The sequence below is a fragment of the Hyla sarda genome, chromosome 4 (genome assembly GCF_029499605.1).
Source record: "Hyla sarda isolate aHylSar1 chromosome 4, aHylSar1.hap1, whole genome shotgun sequence".
Classification (NCBI taxonomy): domain Eukaryota; kingdom Metazoa; phylum Chordata; class Amphibia; order Anura; family Hylidae; genus Hyla; species Hyla sarda.
Genome location: NC_079192.1, coordinates 220,560,046 through 220,574,584, shown reverse-complemented (window position 1 = coordinate 220,574,584; position 14,539 = coordinate 220,560,046). Strand labels below are relative to the sequence as shown.

Sequence of the window (14,539 nt, the reverse complement as noted above, 5' to 3'; positions counted from 1 at the left end):
TAGTTTTGATTGTGACAGGGCTCCATCTTGTTGGTTTTATAGTAGTTAATTTTTATGTCCTCTCAGATTGGCCTTAATTGATATTTATCTATCTGATTCCTATTACTGTTCTCCCCCATTATTGATAATGTTTGTATATTTTCTGGCTGACTAGTTCATTGTTTTTTCCCCTTCTCTTGGTAAACTGGTAAAACTTTTCCTCCTCTCCGTAAACTGGTGAAACTGGTGGAAATTTTACATCACTACTGCAACATAATTACCCCAAATAATAAAGGGATTGTCAAATTAGCAACCATACCAAACTTTGGAGGAACCAAAGTAATTGTTACAACAGAACAAAAAATAAAGTTTTGTTCCCAGGATGCCATATCTCTGGTGTACTGCAGAGTTTTACCTATTGAATTCTCTGGTCCTGTTGATGTCAGATATTTCCATTAGTCTGTGTTCTGTTGTGGTTTTTATTGTTTGCACTTTATCTAAGCCATGTTGCAAGACTAATTCTCCATTCAGCCAATGATATCAAATGACAAGTTTCTATTTGTTTTCATTTTTTATATGACATGCTACAAGTTTGTATGAATTTCCTGCAGCACTGCTCATTGGTCTCAGTATTCTGTCCTAAGGATATCTGAGTACTAGGAGCCATTGTTAGGACCCATTAAAAGTGACTTCTAAATGTGAAGCCTTCTTCTGGTGTCTAGCAATCTGTCTTTGTGTGGGCTACATAGGAGGTTAGAGTTAATATTAAAATATTAACTCCTTAAAGACGCGTCACATCGGGTCGGTCCCGGCGGCTATCAACGGCCGGGACCCGCAGCTAATACCGGACATCACCGATCGCGGTGATGCTTGGTAATAACCCTTCAGACGCGGCGATCAAAGGTGATCGCCGCGTCTAAAGTGAAAGTAAAAGTGTTCCCGGCAGCTGTCGGGCTGATCGGGACCACCGCGTTGTCCTGATCAACTGTATGGACACAAGGAGGGTCCCTACCTGCCTCCTCGTTGTCCGATTGCCGAATGACTGCTCTGTGCCTGAAATCCAGGCAAGAGCAGTCGAGAACTGAAAATACTGATCAATGCTATGCTATGACATAGCATTGATCAGTGCTATAACATTGCAAAAAAATTGCAAAGAAAAGTGAAATTGCAAAAAAAAGTGAAAAAAAAGTTAAGAGGATTTAACCCCTTCCCTAATAAAAGTTTGAATCACCCCACTTTTCCCATAAAAAAACAGTGTAAATAAAAATAAATATAAAACATATGTGGTATCGCCGCATGCGTAAATGTCCGAACTATAAAAATATATTGTTAATTAAGCCGCATGGTGTACACGTAAATAAATTCCAAAATAGCGTATTTTTGGTCACTTTTTATATAATAAAAAAAATGAATAAAAAGCAATCAAAAAGTCCAATCAAAACAAAAATGGTACTGATAAAAACTTCAGATCACGGCACAAAAAATTTGCCCTCATACATATCCGTATGCGGAAAAATAAAAAGTTATAGGGGTCAGAAGGGCACTTTTTTAAACGAATACATTTTCCTGCATGTTGTTATGATTTTTTCCAGAAGTAAGACAAAATCAAACCTATATAAGTAGGGTATCATTTTAATTGTATGGACCTACAGAATAAAGAGAAGGTGTCATTTTTACCAAAAAATGCACTGCCTAGAAACGGAAGCCCCCCAAAGTTACAAAATGGCGTGTTTTTTTTTTTTAAAATTTGTCGCACAATTATTTTTTTTTGTTTTGCCGTAGATTTTGGGGTAAAATGACTGATGTCATTACAAAGTAGAATTGGTGGCGCAAAAAAAAAAGCCATCATATGAGTTTGTAGGTGCAAAATTGAAAGAATTATGATTTTTAAAATGTAAGGAGGAAAAAACAAAAGTGCAAAAACGGAAAAACCCTGAGTCCTTAAAGGGTTAAGTGTTAACTGATTCTTTTTGTATTTCTTATGTTTGTCTTTGATTAAATATGATTATTTTTTTATTAGGTTGTGAGCTAGAGTTAGTTAAAGCCGCATTTCAGGATTTCTTTTACTTTTAAGTATGGTATTATGCCCCTGATGTCAAGTAATGTATTTTGTACATTTACTTGTGTCATTTTCTGTTGTTTCAAGCTTATCTTTTTGTCGTCTTGCCTGACAAGCCATTCAGCATGAAAATACAAAAAAAAGGGGATGATCCACCCCTAACAAGAAAACACAAGAATATGTACAAAATGCTTAACTTGGCATCAGGGGCACAATACTTAAAAGTAAAAAGTACCTACCTGGAGTTTCTCTTTATACACAGTTGTGCTTGTCAACAAACATCTTGAGTTTATCAATGAGATTGGCTGAACACTGTTTCATATAATGCATTTTAATATAGATCCTACAAGTGTCTAATAAGTTAAGTGATTTTATTCTCCAATGGTAAATACTGCAATTCTTTGTATTTAGCCCTCTAGTGGTAAGCAAAGAAAATGTTGCTTGTAAAGGAAAAATGCCATCCACAGTTGAATGAAAAGAAAAAAAAGAACAGGGAAAAAAGTGATATACCATTTTTATTGTAAAAATGAAATATGCGCAACATAGTGTCCCTCTTTAGATTAAAGTGTAAAATTTTAAAAACTGAACCTGATATTTCCAGACAAATTTACCATACAACTTACCATTGTAGAAAATAGACAACTTGTTTTGCTATAAACATTGTAAATGTCTTATCTGTGGAAACAGAAGCAAGCTATATTTAAAGGGGTACTCCGCCCCTAGACATCTTATCCCCTATCCAAAGGATAGGGGATAAGATGTCAGATCGCTGGGGTCCCGCTGCTGCAGCACCCCGCTATCATTACTGCGCAGAGCGAGATCGCTCTGCATGTAATGACGGGCAATACAGGGGCCGGAGCATCGTTGCGTCACGGCTCTGCCCCTCGTGATGTCACGGTCCGCCCCCGTCAATACAAGTCTACGGGAAGGGGGCGTGGCGGTCATCACGCCCCCTGCCATAGACTTGCATTAAGGGGATGGGCCGTGATGTCATGAGGGGTGGAGCCATGATGTCACGCTGCTCCGGCCCCTGTATCGCCCGTCATTACGCACAGAGCGAACTCGCTCTGTGCAGTAATGATGGCGGGGTGCCGCAGCGGCGATGCCCGGGGTCCCCAGCAGCGGGACCCCGGCGATCTGACATCTTATCCCCTATCCTTTGGATAGGGGATAAGATGCCAGGGGCGGAGTACCCCTTTAAAGATAAGATAACACACATATGAAACTTAAAAACTATAATATAAAAAAGTACATGAACTCTGAACACTATGGTAAATGGTTGATGATAATAAACACTATAAGACATATTTCTTATTTAAAAATGATCTGGGAAAAAGAGGGTCAAAATGATAAGTAATACAACTTTATACAGATAAAAACATAACAAATCAGCAACATCTATATAGCCTCTTTTACACACAGTATTTTGGTCACTACTGGTTGATATGCACTGATCCTTTGCACATGGTTTGATAAATCTTTCCCATAGTATTTGTAGCCAGGAGAGAGTTAAAGAGGACTAAAAAAAAAAGTATAAAAGCAAAACAGGACAATAAAAAACAATGAAGATGCTGCCATAATATTCCTAATCTCAACTGACCAAATAGAGACTCTTAAAACTAAATAGATTGCAGCAGTAGCTCCATGGAAGCAAAATTAAGGCACAACTCTATCTATAATGGAGTTTGCAATACAAACCATAGCAGTGAATAACAATATTCCAATTAGGTTCAGTTCACAACTGCATCAATGCCCCCTGTTATAATGGATGCCACAACGCTGTGCCAGATCCATCACTTCACTTTTAAACAGCAAAGTACACGTTAGCACCCAACAGGTTCACCATGCCATTTGACTTTGCCCTATATTGCTACTTACGTGTATGGAGTGACAGTGCATAATTGCTATTCCTTTATTGCACTGGATTTACTTTTAAACTCGCAGTGTGTTTCCCACTGCTAGTTTGAAAGGGGTTGGGTTCTACACAGCAGATTTTCGGCAGTGTATTTGCGCCGCAGACCCTATTGGCTTCAATGGGGTCTGTAGTGGATTTTAGGCTGCCGAAAAATTTCCTCAGACAGTTCGTCCCTTCTTAAACTCGCAGCGGGAAACGTGCTGCGAGTTTGAAGGTAACACTGCTTATGTGAACAAGCCCTAAGATTATAAGGGCACCTGACAGTCCCCACCAACTTACAGTGGAGTCTGTTCATTGTGGGGTCCATCATTTGTTGCCATGACATTGTGCAGAGCTATTCCCCCTGTCATATCTAACAGAACAGGGACAGCAGCTGCATAGGCCATCACATTCCATAGGTATCTTTTAAATAGTCTAAAACTGCTGACGTGCTAGACAGGACATTAAAAACCCTCTTCTCTTGCTTTGAGGTTATTCTCTCCATCATGTACATCAGGTGATGATGAAAACATGTGAATGGTGTGCCATGTTCCAGAGCAATGTCTACCCAGTCTTGAATACAGGCCAACGGCGTTTCCTCATATCCTGCAAACATGGCTGGGTTTGCCAAAAGGCCCCTTGCTGCCATAATACCTGAAATAAAAATGTAAGATATGTTCTAAATAGCTTAACATTATTTGCTTTTAAAGGTGTAATCCAAGATTAGAAAAACATAGGTGCTTTCTTCCAAAAACAGCAGCACACCGCTAAGGAAAAAAGAGGAGCTAATTCTGGAAGAAAGCAGCTATGGTTTCCTAATTTTGGTTAACCCCTTTAAAGCATTAAGATTCATGCAACATTTTATACTGTGCCATTGGACCATCAACATTGCTCTAACTAGGTTTATATGCAGTCTATGCATCTATGAAAAGACTATCATGGGATTCTGTAAAGCAAATGCATTTTTTTAACTGTCAGTATGCTGGATCTGTTTCATACTTGGATTGTTATTTTTACCAGTGTTCATAAGCTAATACAGTAGTAAATGTGTGTCCAAAATGATTGCCAGAAAATTTCTAGAAATTTGCCAGAAAATATAGGTTGTTTATAAGTAACTATCCATACGAGAACAAATAAAAGTTGTAAAACTTTTCGTCCACTTCCTGATCCTGAAAATATGTTTTCCATTATTTTGTTTTGTACAACATTTTGAGTAATAATGAATGGTTGTTATTAAAAAGTCAAGCAGTCAGTGGCAATATGGCTCATAATAGAGAAGATAAAAATAAATTACAATAAAAAAAACTCAAAAGGTAACCACCAGCCTTAACTCCTGTTTACTGCACCTACCATAAAGTACACTTTGCTGTACAGTACAGATACAGATAATCTTCAAGTGAAAATCTCCAGTATGGCAGCCCCAAATGAAATATTGAAAGATAATAAATAGTTATATCATTGAAAAGAAAAAGAAGAAAAAAACACAGTTGAGGTGGGAAAATGCTGTGGCCACTGAGTGGATGAGATGGCAAGTCCTTGTGCCAACACTGATACAAGGAAATGCAGCGCAGCAGGGACCATCACTGTGACAGTCGCGGTGGTGGGAGAGTGAGGGAGGTAAATATATGTTTTTCTATTTTATAGGATCCTGAGCCTGAAACTATATAAAAATTTGCCCTGGAATGCCCCTTAAAATAAAAATGGATTTACATCTAATTAATGAAACTAAGTTTATTTCTCTGATTTACATTTAATTATTAAAACTAAATTAAATAAATGATAAGTTCCCATTTAAGCACAAATATGAAAAAAGGCCCCTCACATTGGTAAGTATCTTAGAGAAATTTTCAGTAAATACAGATTCTATATTGGTGTTGTATAGGATACCACTTCAATCGAAGGGAACCCCCAAAAATCCTGATTTACTTTTAAATGGAAGCAATTATTAACTTTACCATTAGTGATGAGCGAGCCGAGCATGCTAACTGGGAGTGCTAGGAACACTGAGATGACGACAGGGTAGCCCAGCTAGCAGCAAGGTCATATGAACCCCTTTGCTTGCATTATGTGACGGACAGCTCCCAGGTCAATCTGGACACAGGATAGGGTGTGTTTAAGAGGCTGAAAAAACCCTATGCACTGCATTGCATTTGCAATCTTGGAGAGAAAGCTGAGAGAGAGCAGGAACAGGAACTAATGATTTCAAAAAGCCTTTACAAATACAATGCCTGCTGTCCGCTGGCTACTACAAATATCACCAGTCTACCAATGTCTGCTGTCCTCTGCCAACTATGAATACCACCAGTCTACCAATGCCTGCTGTCCGCTGCCAACTATGAATACCACCAGTATACCAATGTCTGCTGTCCGCTGGCTACTACAAATATCACCAGTCTACCAATGTCTGCTGTCCTCTGCCAACTATGAATACCACCAGTCTACCAATGCCTGCTGTCCGCTGCCAACTATGAATACCACCAGTATACCAATGTCTGCTGTCCGCTGGCTACTACAAATATCACCAGTCTACCAATGTCTGCTGTCCTCTGCCAACTATGAATACCACCAGTCTACCAATGCCTGCTGTCTGCTGGCTACTCCAACTACCATCAGTCCACCACTCTTGCTACTGCTACTACCAAACAAGCCTACACATACACAACCCTCTGTGAACTGAAAAAAGGGATTTTTTTTTTATTTTTATTTTTTTGCTTTTCTACGTAAAAGCTGTTTCTTCTTCACTTTTTGGGACATTAATCCTGTTGCAAATCCCAAAAGGGAGAATTTTTGGGATATTTGGAAAAAAAACACTTTATCTTCTTTACTTGTCAGCCACAAAACCTGTTGCACCTCCCAATAAGAGAGATTCTTGCAGAGAGATTCTTGAAACCTGTTGCAACTCAGCAAACAGAAAGTAAGGCATGTCCAGGGCCCAGGTTAAGGAATTACGACTCTACATAACCACATGGAGTGACATCACAAGGCCTAGCTACAGCAATCACTAGTTCACCAATGCCCGCTGTCCGCAGGCTACAGCTACCACCAGTTTACGAATGCCTGTGAACACTGACATGTCAATTTTGCGCATAAAGGAAAGAGTAATGGTAAGCCATACTCTTAGACCTTAAAGGGGTACTCCCCTACCACCATTTTCAATAGATTTTTTCAATTAAAAAATCTTAATCCTTCCAGTACTTACCAGCTGTTGTTAGGATTCACAGGATGTTTTTTTCTTTGAGTTTTCTTTCTGTCTTACCACAGTGCTCTCTGCTGACACCTCTGACCATTTTAGGAACTGCTCAGAGCAGGATAGGTTTTCTTTGGGGATTTGCTCCTACTCTGGACAGTTCCTAAAATGGACAGAGGTGTCAGCAGAGAGCACTGTGGTCAGACAGAAAGGAAATTCAGAAATAAAATAACTTCCTGTGGATCATACAGCAGCTGATAAGCACTGGAAGGATTAAGATTTTTTAATAGAAGTAATTTACAAATCTTTTTGACTTTCTGGCACCAGTTGATTTAAACATTTTTTTTTCCAGTGGAGTACCCCTTTAAGTATATAGCCAGAATGAGTGAATTTTTTTCACCTTCCGAGAAGGACACTAAATTGGATCTTTATAGGGATAAGCTACACAGTCAGCTTGCCACAGCTTCCTAACAGCAAACAACTGCTGAACAGGTGTCCACTCTCCGCAACCCGCTGAGATAACACCCCACTCCCTCTGCTGGCGCTACCCCAGCAAGAGGCAGAAGCAGCATCTTCACATTGGAGTACATGATGACAATGTTGTTTACATCCTGTACTCCAACCTGGCATGAATCATCACCAACGGGATGTACTGCTACCACCCAGGCCTGCATATACACAATCTGCCATGATTCCAATAAAAGGGAATTTTTTTTTTTATGTTTTAAAGTTTACAAAAGCTATTTCTTCTTCACTATTTTGAGACACACACCAATCTTGTTGCAACTCCTATATAAGAGATCATTTTTGGAAAACACTTGGAAAAGGCCATTGCAGCTTCCGATACCTCTGTGTGTAGTTTAACACTGGCAGGCACCAAAAAAGAAATACTTTCTGCAGCTTTAGGCTAGGTTCACACTGTGGAATCTCCAGACAGAAAAATTCCCTCTAGACATTCCGAGCGCGGACAGCACTGACTGGATCAGTGGGCACTAGTGTGGTGGATGAGGTAAAATGTAGATTTCAGAATATGCTTGCTGAAATGGTCACTCACTAAATCACTCCCCTGTTCCCATCGAGTTTGAAACAATTTGTACAAGATGGTGCCCGAACAGGGACTACACCAAAGATGATAAGACCACGTGCTGGGTGAGGAATGCCTGCAGATGGAAGAAACCAATCACAAGGACAGTTCTTCATGACATGTTACAGACTATAAAAATCCTTGTAACTGTTTTAAAAACAGAAAGTATCATCAGTGTGATTTCTTCTCTCGGGCATATGCTGAACCTGATACCTAATTAGGAAGGGGGCAGATACTCATCTGATATCGGGTCCCGTTACAATCCATTTCACTAGGATTCGCGAGTAGATCGGCCTGAAGAATGAGCACTACCATTCTTCAGGCTGAGATTTGAAAGCAATTTTTTTGTTTACAAATTCTGCTTAAAAAAATCACGAAGTGTGAATTGGTGGAAGGAAAACCCATTTACTCGCTTGTACATTTTAGTAAGCAGAATTTCTGTCTGCAATTTCAAAGTGGAATTGCAGGCAGAAATTCTGTAGTGTGAACCTAGCCTTATTATAGTGTGAAAAAGCATACAAAATCAGCTAGCTAGTTTAAACAAGCTGTTAGTTACCATGTCTTACTGTATATCAATGTAACTTTGACATTAATTTAGCTTTAAAACCACTTTAAGGAAACGTTCACATGTACAGGATCGGCTGCATATTTTGTGCATCTGATTTTGCTACCCATTAACTTCAATAGGTAGCAAAATCATCTGCAGAAAAAATATGCAGCAGATCCTGTATGTGTGAACGTACCCTAAAACTACTTTAATACATTCCTTGGTGACCCTAGTAGTATTATACAGGGCTTTAGATCTTTTAGGCAGAGTTATACAGTGTTTTGAGGCTTATTGTATTGCCGGTTGGTGGAAAACCTGTTCACCACAAACCACATTTTTTGTTTTAAAGTACTGAGATCCCAGCGAGCCGAACTTTTGAAAAGCTTGCTTAACTCTATTTACCATCTGCTCCAGTAATCTGATGAATATTCTCAGCTTCTTTTAAGCTCTTGATGTCTCCATTGGCCACCACAGGTATTGATAAGCTGTCTTTAATAGCTTTTATTGCATCATAATGCACAGGCTGATGCCTTTCTTCAGACAGCCTCCCATGTACAGTGATCCAGGAAACACCGGCAGCCTCTGCTTTCCGACAAAGGTCAACTGTTTTTGAAAGGTCTGCATGGATTCTAAAATGGCACAAAACATAAAAAGGGAAATTTTGACTATAAATGTAATTTTTTGATAACCAATAATTTCCTTTATGTCAGATGGTTTAATGAGCCTTTAGGCTGCTCTTACTCTGTGCAGCTTTACTGCAGTTTTTGCAGCAGCTTTAAAGCTAAAACCAGATGTGGATCATAATGAATTACATAATATAAAGGACAAATGCTACCTCTATCTAACATCTTATCCCTTATTCTTTTGATAGGGGATAAGATGTTTAGCGCCGGAGTACCCTTCTAAACTTTCGAATAAATCTTGATACTGTCAGCAGGAGGAATAAAATTAAATAAAAAAAAAGTAACAGTGAAACAGTTGCCCATAACAACCAATCACATTCCAGGTTTTATTTTCGAAAAAGGCCTCTGAAAAATTAAAGCTAGAATCTAATTGGTTGCTATGGGCAACAGCTTAAAGGGGCACTCCAGAGAAAAAATTAAAGTTTTCAAATCAACTGTTGCCAGAAAGTTATCAGCTGCTGTATGCACCTGAGAAAACTATGTAGTTATTTCCAGTCAGACCACAGTGCTCTCTGCTGCCAACTCCGTCCGTGTCAGGAACCGTCCATAGTAGGAGCAAATCAATAGCAAACCTCTCCTGACCTGGAAACTCCCTGAAACAGACAGAAGTCTGTGGTCAGACTGAAAAGAACTACACAATTTTCTCTGTATACAGCAGCTGATAAATACTGACAGGCTTAAGATTAGACATTATTTACAAATCTGTATAACTTTCTGGCACCAACTGATTTGAAAAATGTTTTTTTTCTGCAGAAAACCCCTTTAACTGTTCTTTCCACAAGGTTTGCTAAATCTCCCTCTAAGTTTCCAGAAGTAGCTTTTATAAATACTGTCAATGACCTGGTTAAACACACCAGTTGTTGGTGAGACATAGCTATTGGAACACTTCTGACCAAAATGATTATATGCAGCACAGTCCCATTTTTAGGGCTTCCATTTCTACGCAGTGCACTTTTTAGTAAAAATTACACATTATCTTTATTCTGTCGGTTCATATGGTTACAGGGATACCCAATTTATATAGGCTTCTTTTATTTTACTACTTTAAAAAAAATTATAACTACATGCACCAAAATTAGTATGTTTAATCGGTACCATTTTTGTTTTGATGGGACTTTTTGATCGCTTTTATTAATATTTTTATGGTATATAAAGTTTCCAAAAATTCACAATTTTTGAATTTGGTATTTTTTTACGTGTATGCCATCGACCGTACGATTTAGCGAATCTTATATTTTAACCCCTTAAGGACCCAGCCAATTTTCACTGTAGGACCCAGCCATTTTTTGCACATCTGACCACTGTCACTTTAAACATTAATAACTCTGGGATGCTTTTACCTTTCATTCTGATTCCGAGATAGTTTTTTCGTGACATATTCTACTTTATGTTAGTGGTAAAATTTTGTCGATACTTGCATCATTTCTTGGTGAAAAATTCCAAAATTTTATGAAAAAATTGAAAATGTTGCATTTTTTTTTTTACTTTGAAGCTCTCTGCTTATAAGGAAAATGAATATTCCAAATAAATTATATATTGATTCACATATACAATATGTCTACTTTATGTTTTCATCATAAAGTTGACATTTTTTTTTTTAACTTTTGGAAGACATCAGAGGGCTTCAAAGTATAGCAGCAATTTTCCAATTTTTCACAAAATTTTCTAAATCAAAATTTTTCAGGGACTAGTTCTGTTTTGAAGTGGATTTGAAGGGCTTTCATATTAGAAATACCCCAAAAATGACATGTTCTTGTAGACCCAGTTATTGAATTTTTACAAGGGGTAAAAGGAGAGAAATCTTCCTAAAATGTGTAACCCAATTTCTCTCGAGTAAGAAAATACCTCATATGTGTATGTCAAGTGTTCGGCAGGCGCAGTAGAGGGCTCAAAAGGGAAGGAGCAACAGTGGGATTTTGTAGAGTGAGTTTTTCTGAAATGTTTTTTTTGGGGGCATGTCCCATTTAGGAAGCCCCTATGGTGCCAGAACAGCAAAAAAAAACAAAAAAAAACACATGGCATACTATTTTGGAAACTACACCCCTCAAGGCACGTAACAAGGGGTCCAGAGAGCCTTAACACCCCACAGGTGTTTCACGACTTTTCGTAAATGATTTGTGTAAATGATTTTTTTTTCCCACTAAAATGCTAGTTTTCCCTCAAATTTTTTTTTTTTACAAGTGGTAATAGGACAAAATGCCCCCCAAAATGTTAGTATGGAAATACCCCATGTGTGGACGTCAAGTGCTCTGCTGGAGCACTACAATGATCAGAAGAGAAGGAGCGCCATTGAGCTTTTGGGAAAAAAAATTTTGGAATGGAAGTCAGGGGCCATGTGCGTTTACAAAGTCACCCACGTGACCCTATTTTGGAAACTACACCCCTCACAGAATTTGGAACAGTGGGCTGTGCAAATGAAAAATTAAATTTTTCATTTTCACGTACCACTGTTCCAAAAATCTGTCAGACACCTGTGGGGCGTAAATGCTCACTATACCCCTTATTAAATTCCGTGAGGGGTGTAGTTTCCAAAATGGGGGTCACATGTGGGTATTAATTTTTTGGCGTTTATGTCAGAACTGCTGTAAAATCGGCCACCCCTCTGCAAATCACCAATTTAGGCCTCAAATGTACATTGTGCGCTCTCACTCCTGAGCCTTGTTGTGCACCCACAGAGCATTTTATGTCCACATATGGGGTATTTCCGTACTCAGGAGAAATTGCGTAACAAATTTTTATTTTATTTTTTTCCTTTTAACGCTTGTGAAAATAGAAAGTATGGGGCAACACCAGCATGTTAGTGTAAAATTTTTATTTTTTTACACTAACAAGCTGGTGTAGCCCCCAACTTTTCCTTTTCATAAGGGGTAAAATGAGAAAAAGCCCCCCAAAATTTGTAGTGCAATTTCCTTGAAATACGACAGGGCTCTGAAGTGAGAGAGCGCCATGCGCATTTGGGGACTAAATTAGGGATTGCATAGGGGTGGACATAGGGGTATTCTACGCCAGTGATTCCCAAACAGGGTGCCTCCAGCTGTTGCTAAACTCCCAGCATGGCTGGACAGTCAGTAGCTGTCCAGAAATGCTGGGAGTTGTTGTTTTGCAACAGCTGGAGGCTCCGTTTTGGAAACACTGCCATACAATATGTTTTTTAATTTTTATTGGGGGGGGACAGTGTAAGGGGGTGTTATATGTAGTGTTTTACCCTTTATTATGTGTTAGTGTAGTGTAGTGTTTTTAGGGTACGTTCGCACTGGTGTGTTACAGTGAGTTTCCCGCTAGGAGTTTGCTGCAGCCCAAACTTGAAGCAAGAAACTTACTGTAAACTTGCCCGTGTGAATGTACTCTGTACGTTCACATGGGGGGGGAGGGGGGGGGGGGCAAACCTCCTGCTGTTTCAAAACTACAACTCATGTACTGACAGACCGTGCATGCTGGAAGTTGTAGTTTTGCAACAGATGGAGGCACACTGGTTGGAAAACCTTCAGTTGGGTTCTGTTACCTAACTCAGTATTTTCCAACCAGTGTTGGTTGTGCATGCTAGGAGTTGTAGTTTTGCAAGATCTGGAGGGATACAGTTTAGAGACCACTAGATAGTGGTCTCAAACTGTAGCCCTCCAGCTGTTGCAAAACTACATATTCCAGCATGCCCAAACAGCTGTCTGGGCATGCTGGGAGATGTAGTTTTGCAAGATCTGGAGGGCTACAGTTAGAGACCACTATCTAGTGGTCTCAGACTGTACCCTCCAGATGTCGCTAGGCAACTCACCGGCTTCCGTAGGATCCAGCCGCACGACATCAGCGCCCGCCGATCTCCGTTGCCCGCAGCCTCCGGATCAGTAAGTGGATCTTCAGCGCCGGTCCCTGTCGGGTTTCCCCATCCTGCCCCGCCTATTGTGGGTGGGCAGGACGGTGAAAACGAAAGTTAAACCCCCCCCCGCCCCTGCTATTGGTGGTCGCGTCTAGACCACCAATAGCAGGGATAGGAGGGGTGGCACCCCTGCCACCTCACTCCTATCCCTTCAGGGGGATTGTGGGTGTCATGGACACCCGCGATCCCCTTTCTATTCGGGGTCACCATAGACCCGTAATGACCCGGAATCGCGTAAATCGCAAGTGTGAATTCACTTGCGATTTGCCGCGATCGCTGACATGGGGGGGTCTGATAACCCCCTGGGCCTTTGCACGGGATGCCTGCTGAAATCATTCAGCAGGCATCCCGGTCCGATCCCCGCCCGGTGCCAGGGTGTCATGACGTACGCGTACGTCAAGGGTCCTTAAGGGGTTAATAGTTCGGACATTTATGCACACGGTGGTACCACATATGATTTTTTTTTTTATTACATTCTTTTATTTATAAAATAGGAAAAGGGGGTGATTTCAATTTTTATTGAGGGGGGGGGGCTTATTCACATTTATTCTCAGGCATGGAGCAGTAGATTGCCGATCGGACGACGAGGAGGCAGGTGAGAACCCTCCCGTTGTCCACTGAGCTGCCGGGATAGTTTTACTTTCAGTTTAGACGCCGCAATCAACTTTGATAGCGGTATCTACAGGGTTGATGCCGGGCATCGGCTCGATCGGCAGTGCCTGGCATTAGCTGTGGGTCCTGGCTGCCCGTAGCAAAGGGGACTAACAGGGTTTAACCCGTTCTCCACTCGTGAGAATGGTTTAAACCCTGTTAGCGGGATCAGGGTGTACAGGTATGCTCTGAGTCCTTAAGGACTCGGGAACGGGGGCTTACCCGTACGCCCTGCGTCCTTCACTGGTTAAATGAAATTAAACGCTATGGCAGGAGACCCAGGAGGACCCCACTGCTGACACAGAGACATAAATAACCAAGACTACATTGTGCCAAAATGAACCTGAGTAAGCCAAAATCCTTCTGGGAAAACGTCTTGTGGACAGATGAGACCAAGATAGAGCTTTTTGCTAAAGCACATCATTCTACTGTTTACCCAAAACAGAATGAGGCTTACAAAGAAAAGAACACAGTACCTACAGTGAAATATGGTGGAGGTTCAATGATGTTTTGGGGTTATTTTGCTGCCTCTGGCTCTGGGTGCCTTGAATGTGTGCAAGGCATCATGAAATCTGAGGATTATC

General features: G+C 40.3%; 1 protein-coding gene across 5 annotated transcripts in view; it reads right to left on the bottom strand.

The window, feature by feature from the left end:
• Positions 1 to 3,189: 3,189 nt before the first annotated feature.
• Positions 3,190 to 14,539, bottom strand: part of DUS4L (dihydrouridine synthase 4 like) — a 48,720-nt gene continuing 37,370 nt past the window's right edge. For all 5 annotated transcript variants that reach the window (XM_056573623.1, XM_056573622.1, XM_056573620.1 and 2 more), the window contains exons 6-7: positions 9,153 to 9,379; positions 3,190 to 4,586 (exon numbers count right to left, since the gene is read on the bottom strand). In XM_056573623.1, the coding sequence (XP_056429598.1) occupies positions 4,339 to 4,586; positions 9,153 to 9,379 (475 nt within the window). In that variant the 3' untranslated portion in view covers positions 3,190 to 4,338. The remainder of the gene's footprint in view (positions 4,587 to 9,152; positions 9,380 to 14,539) is intronic.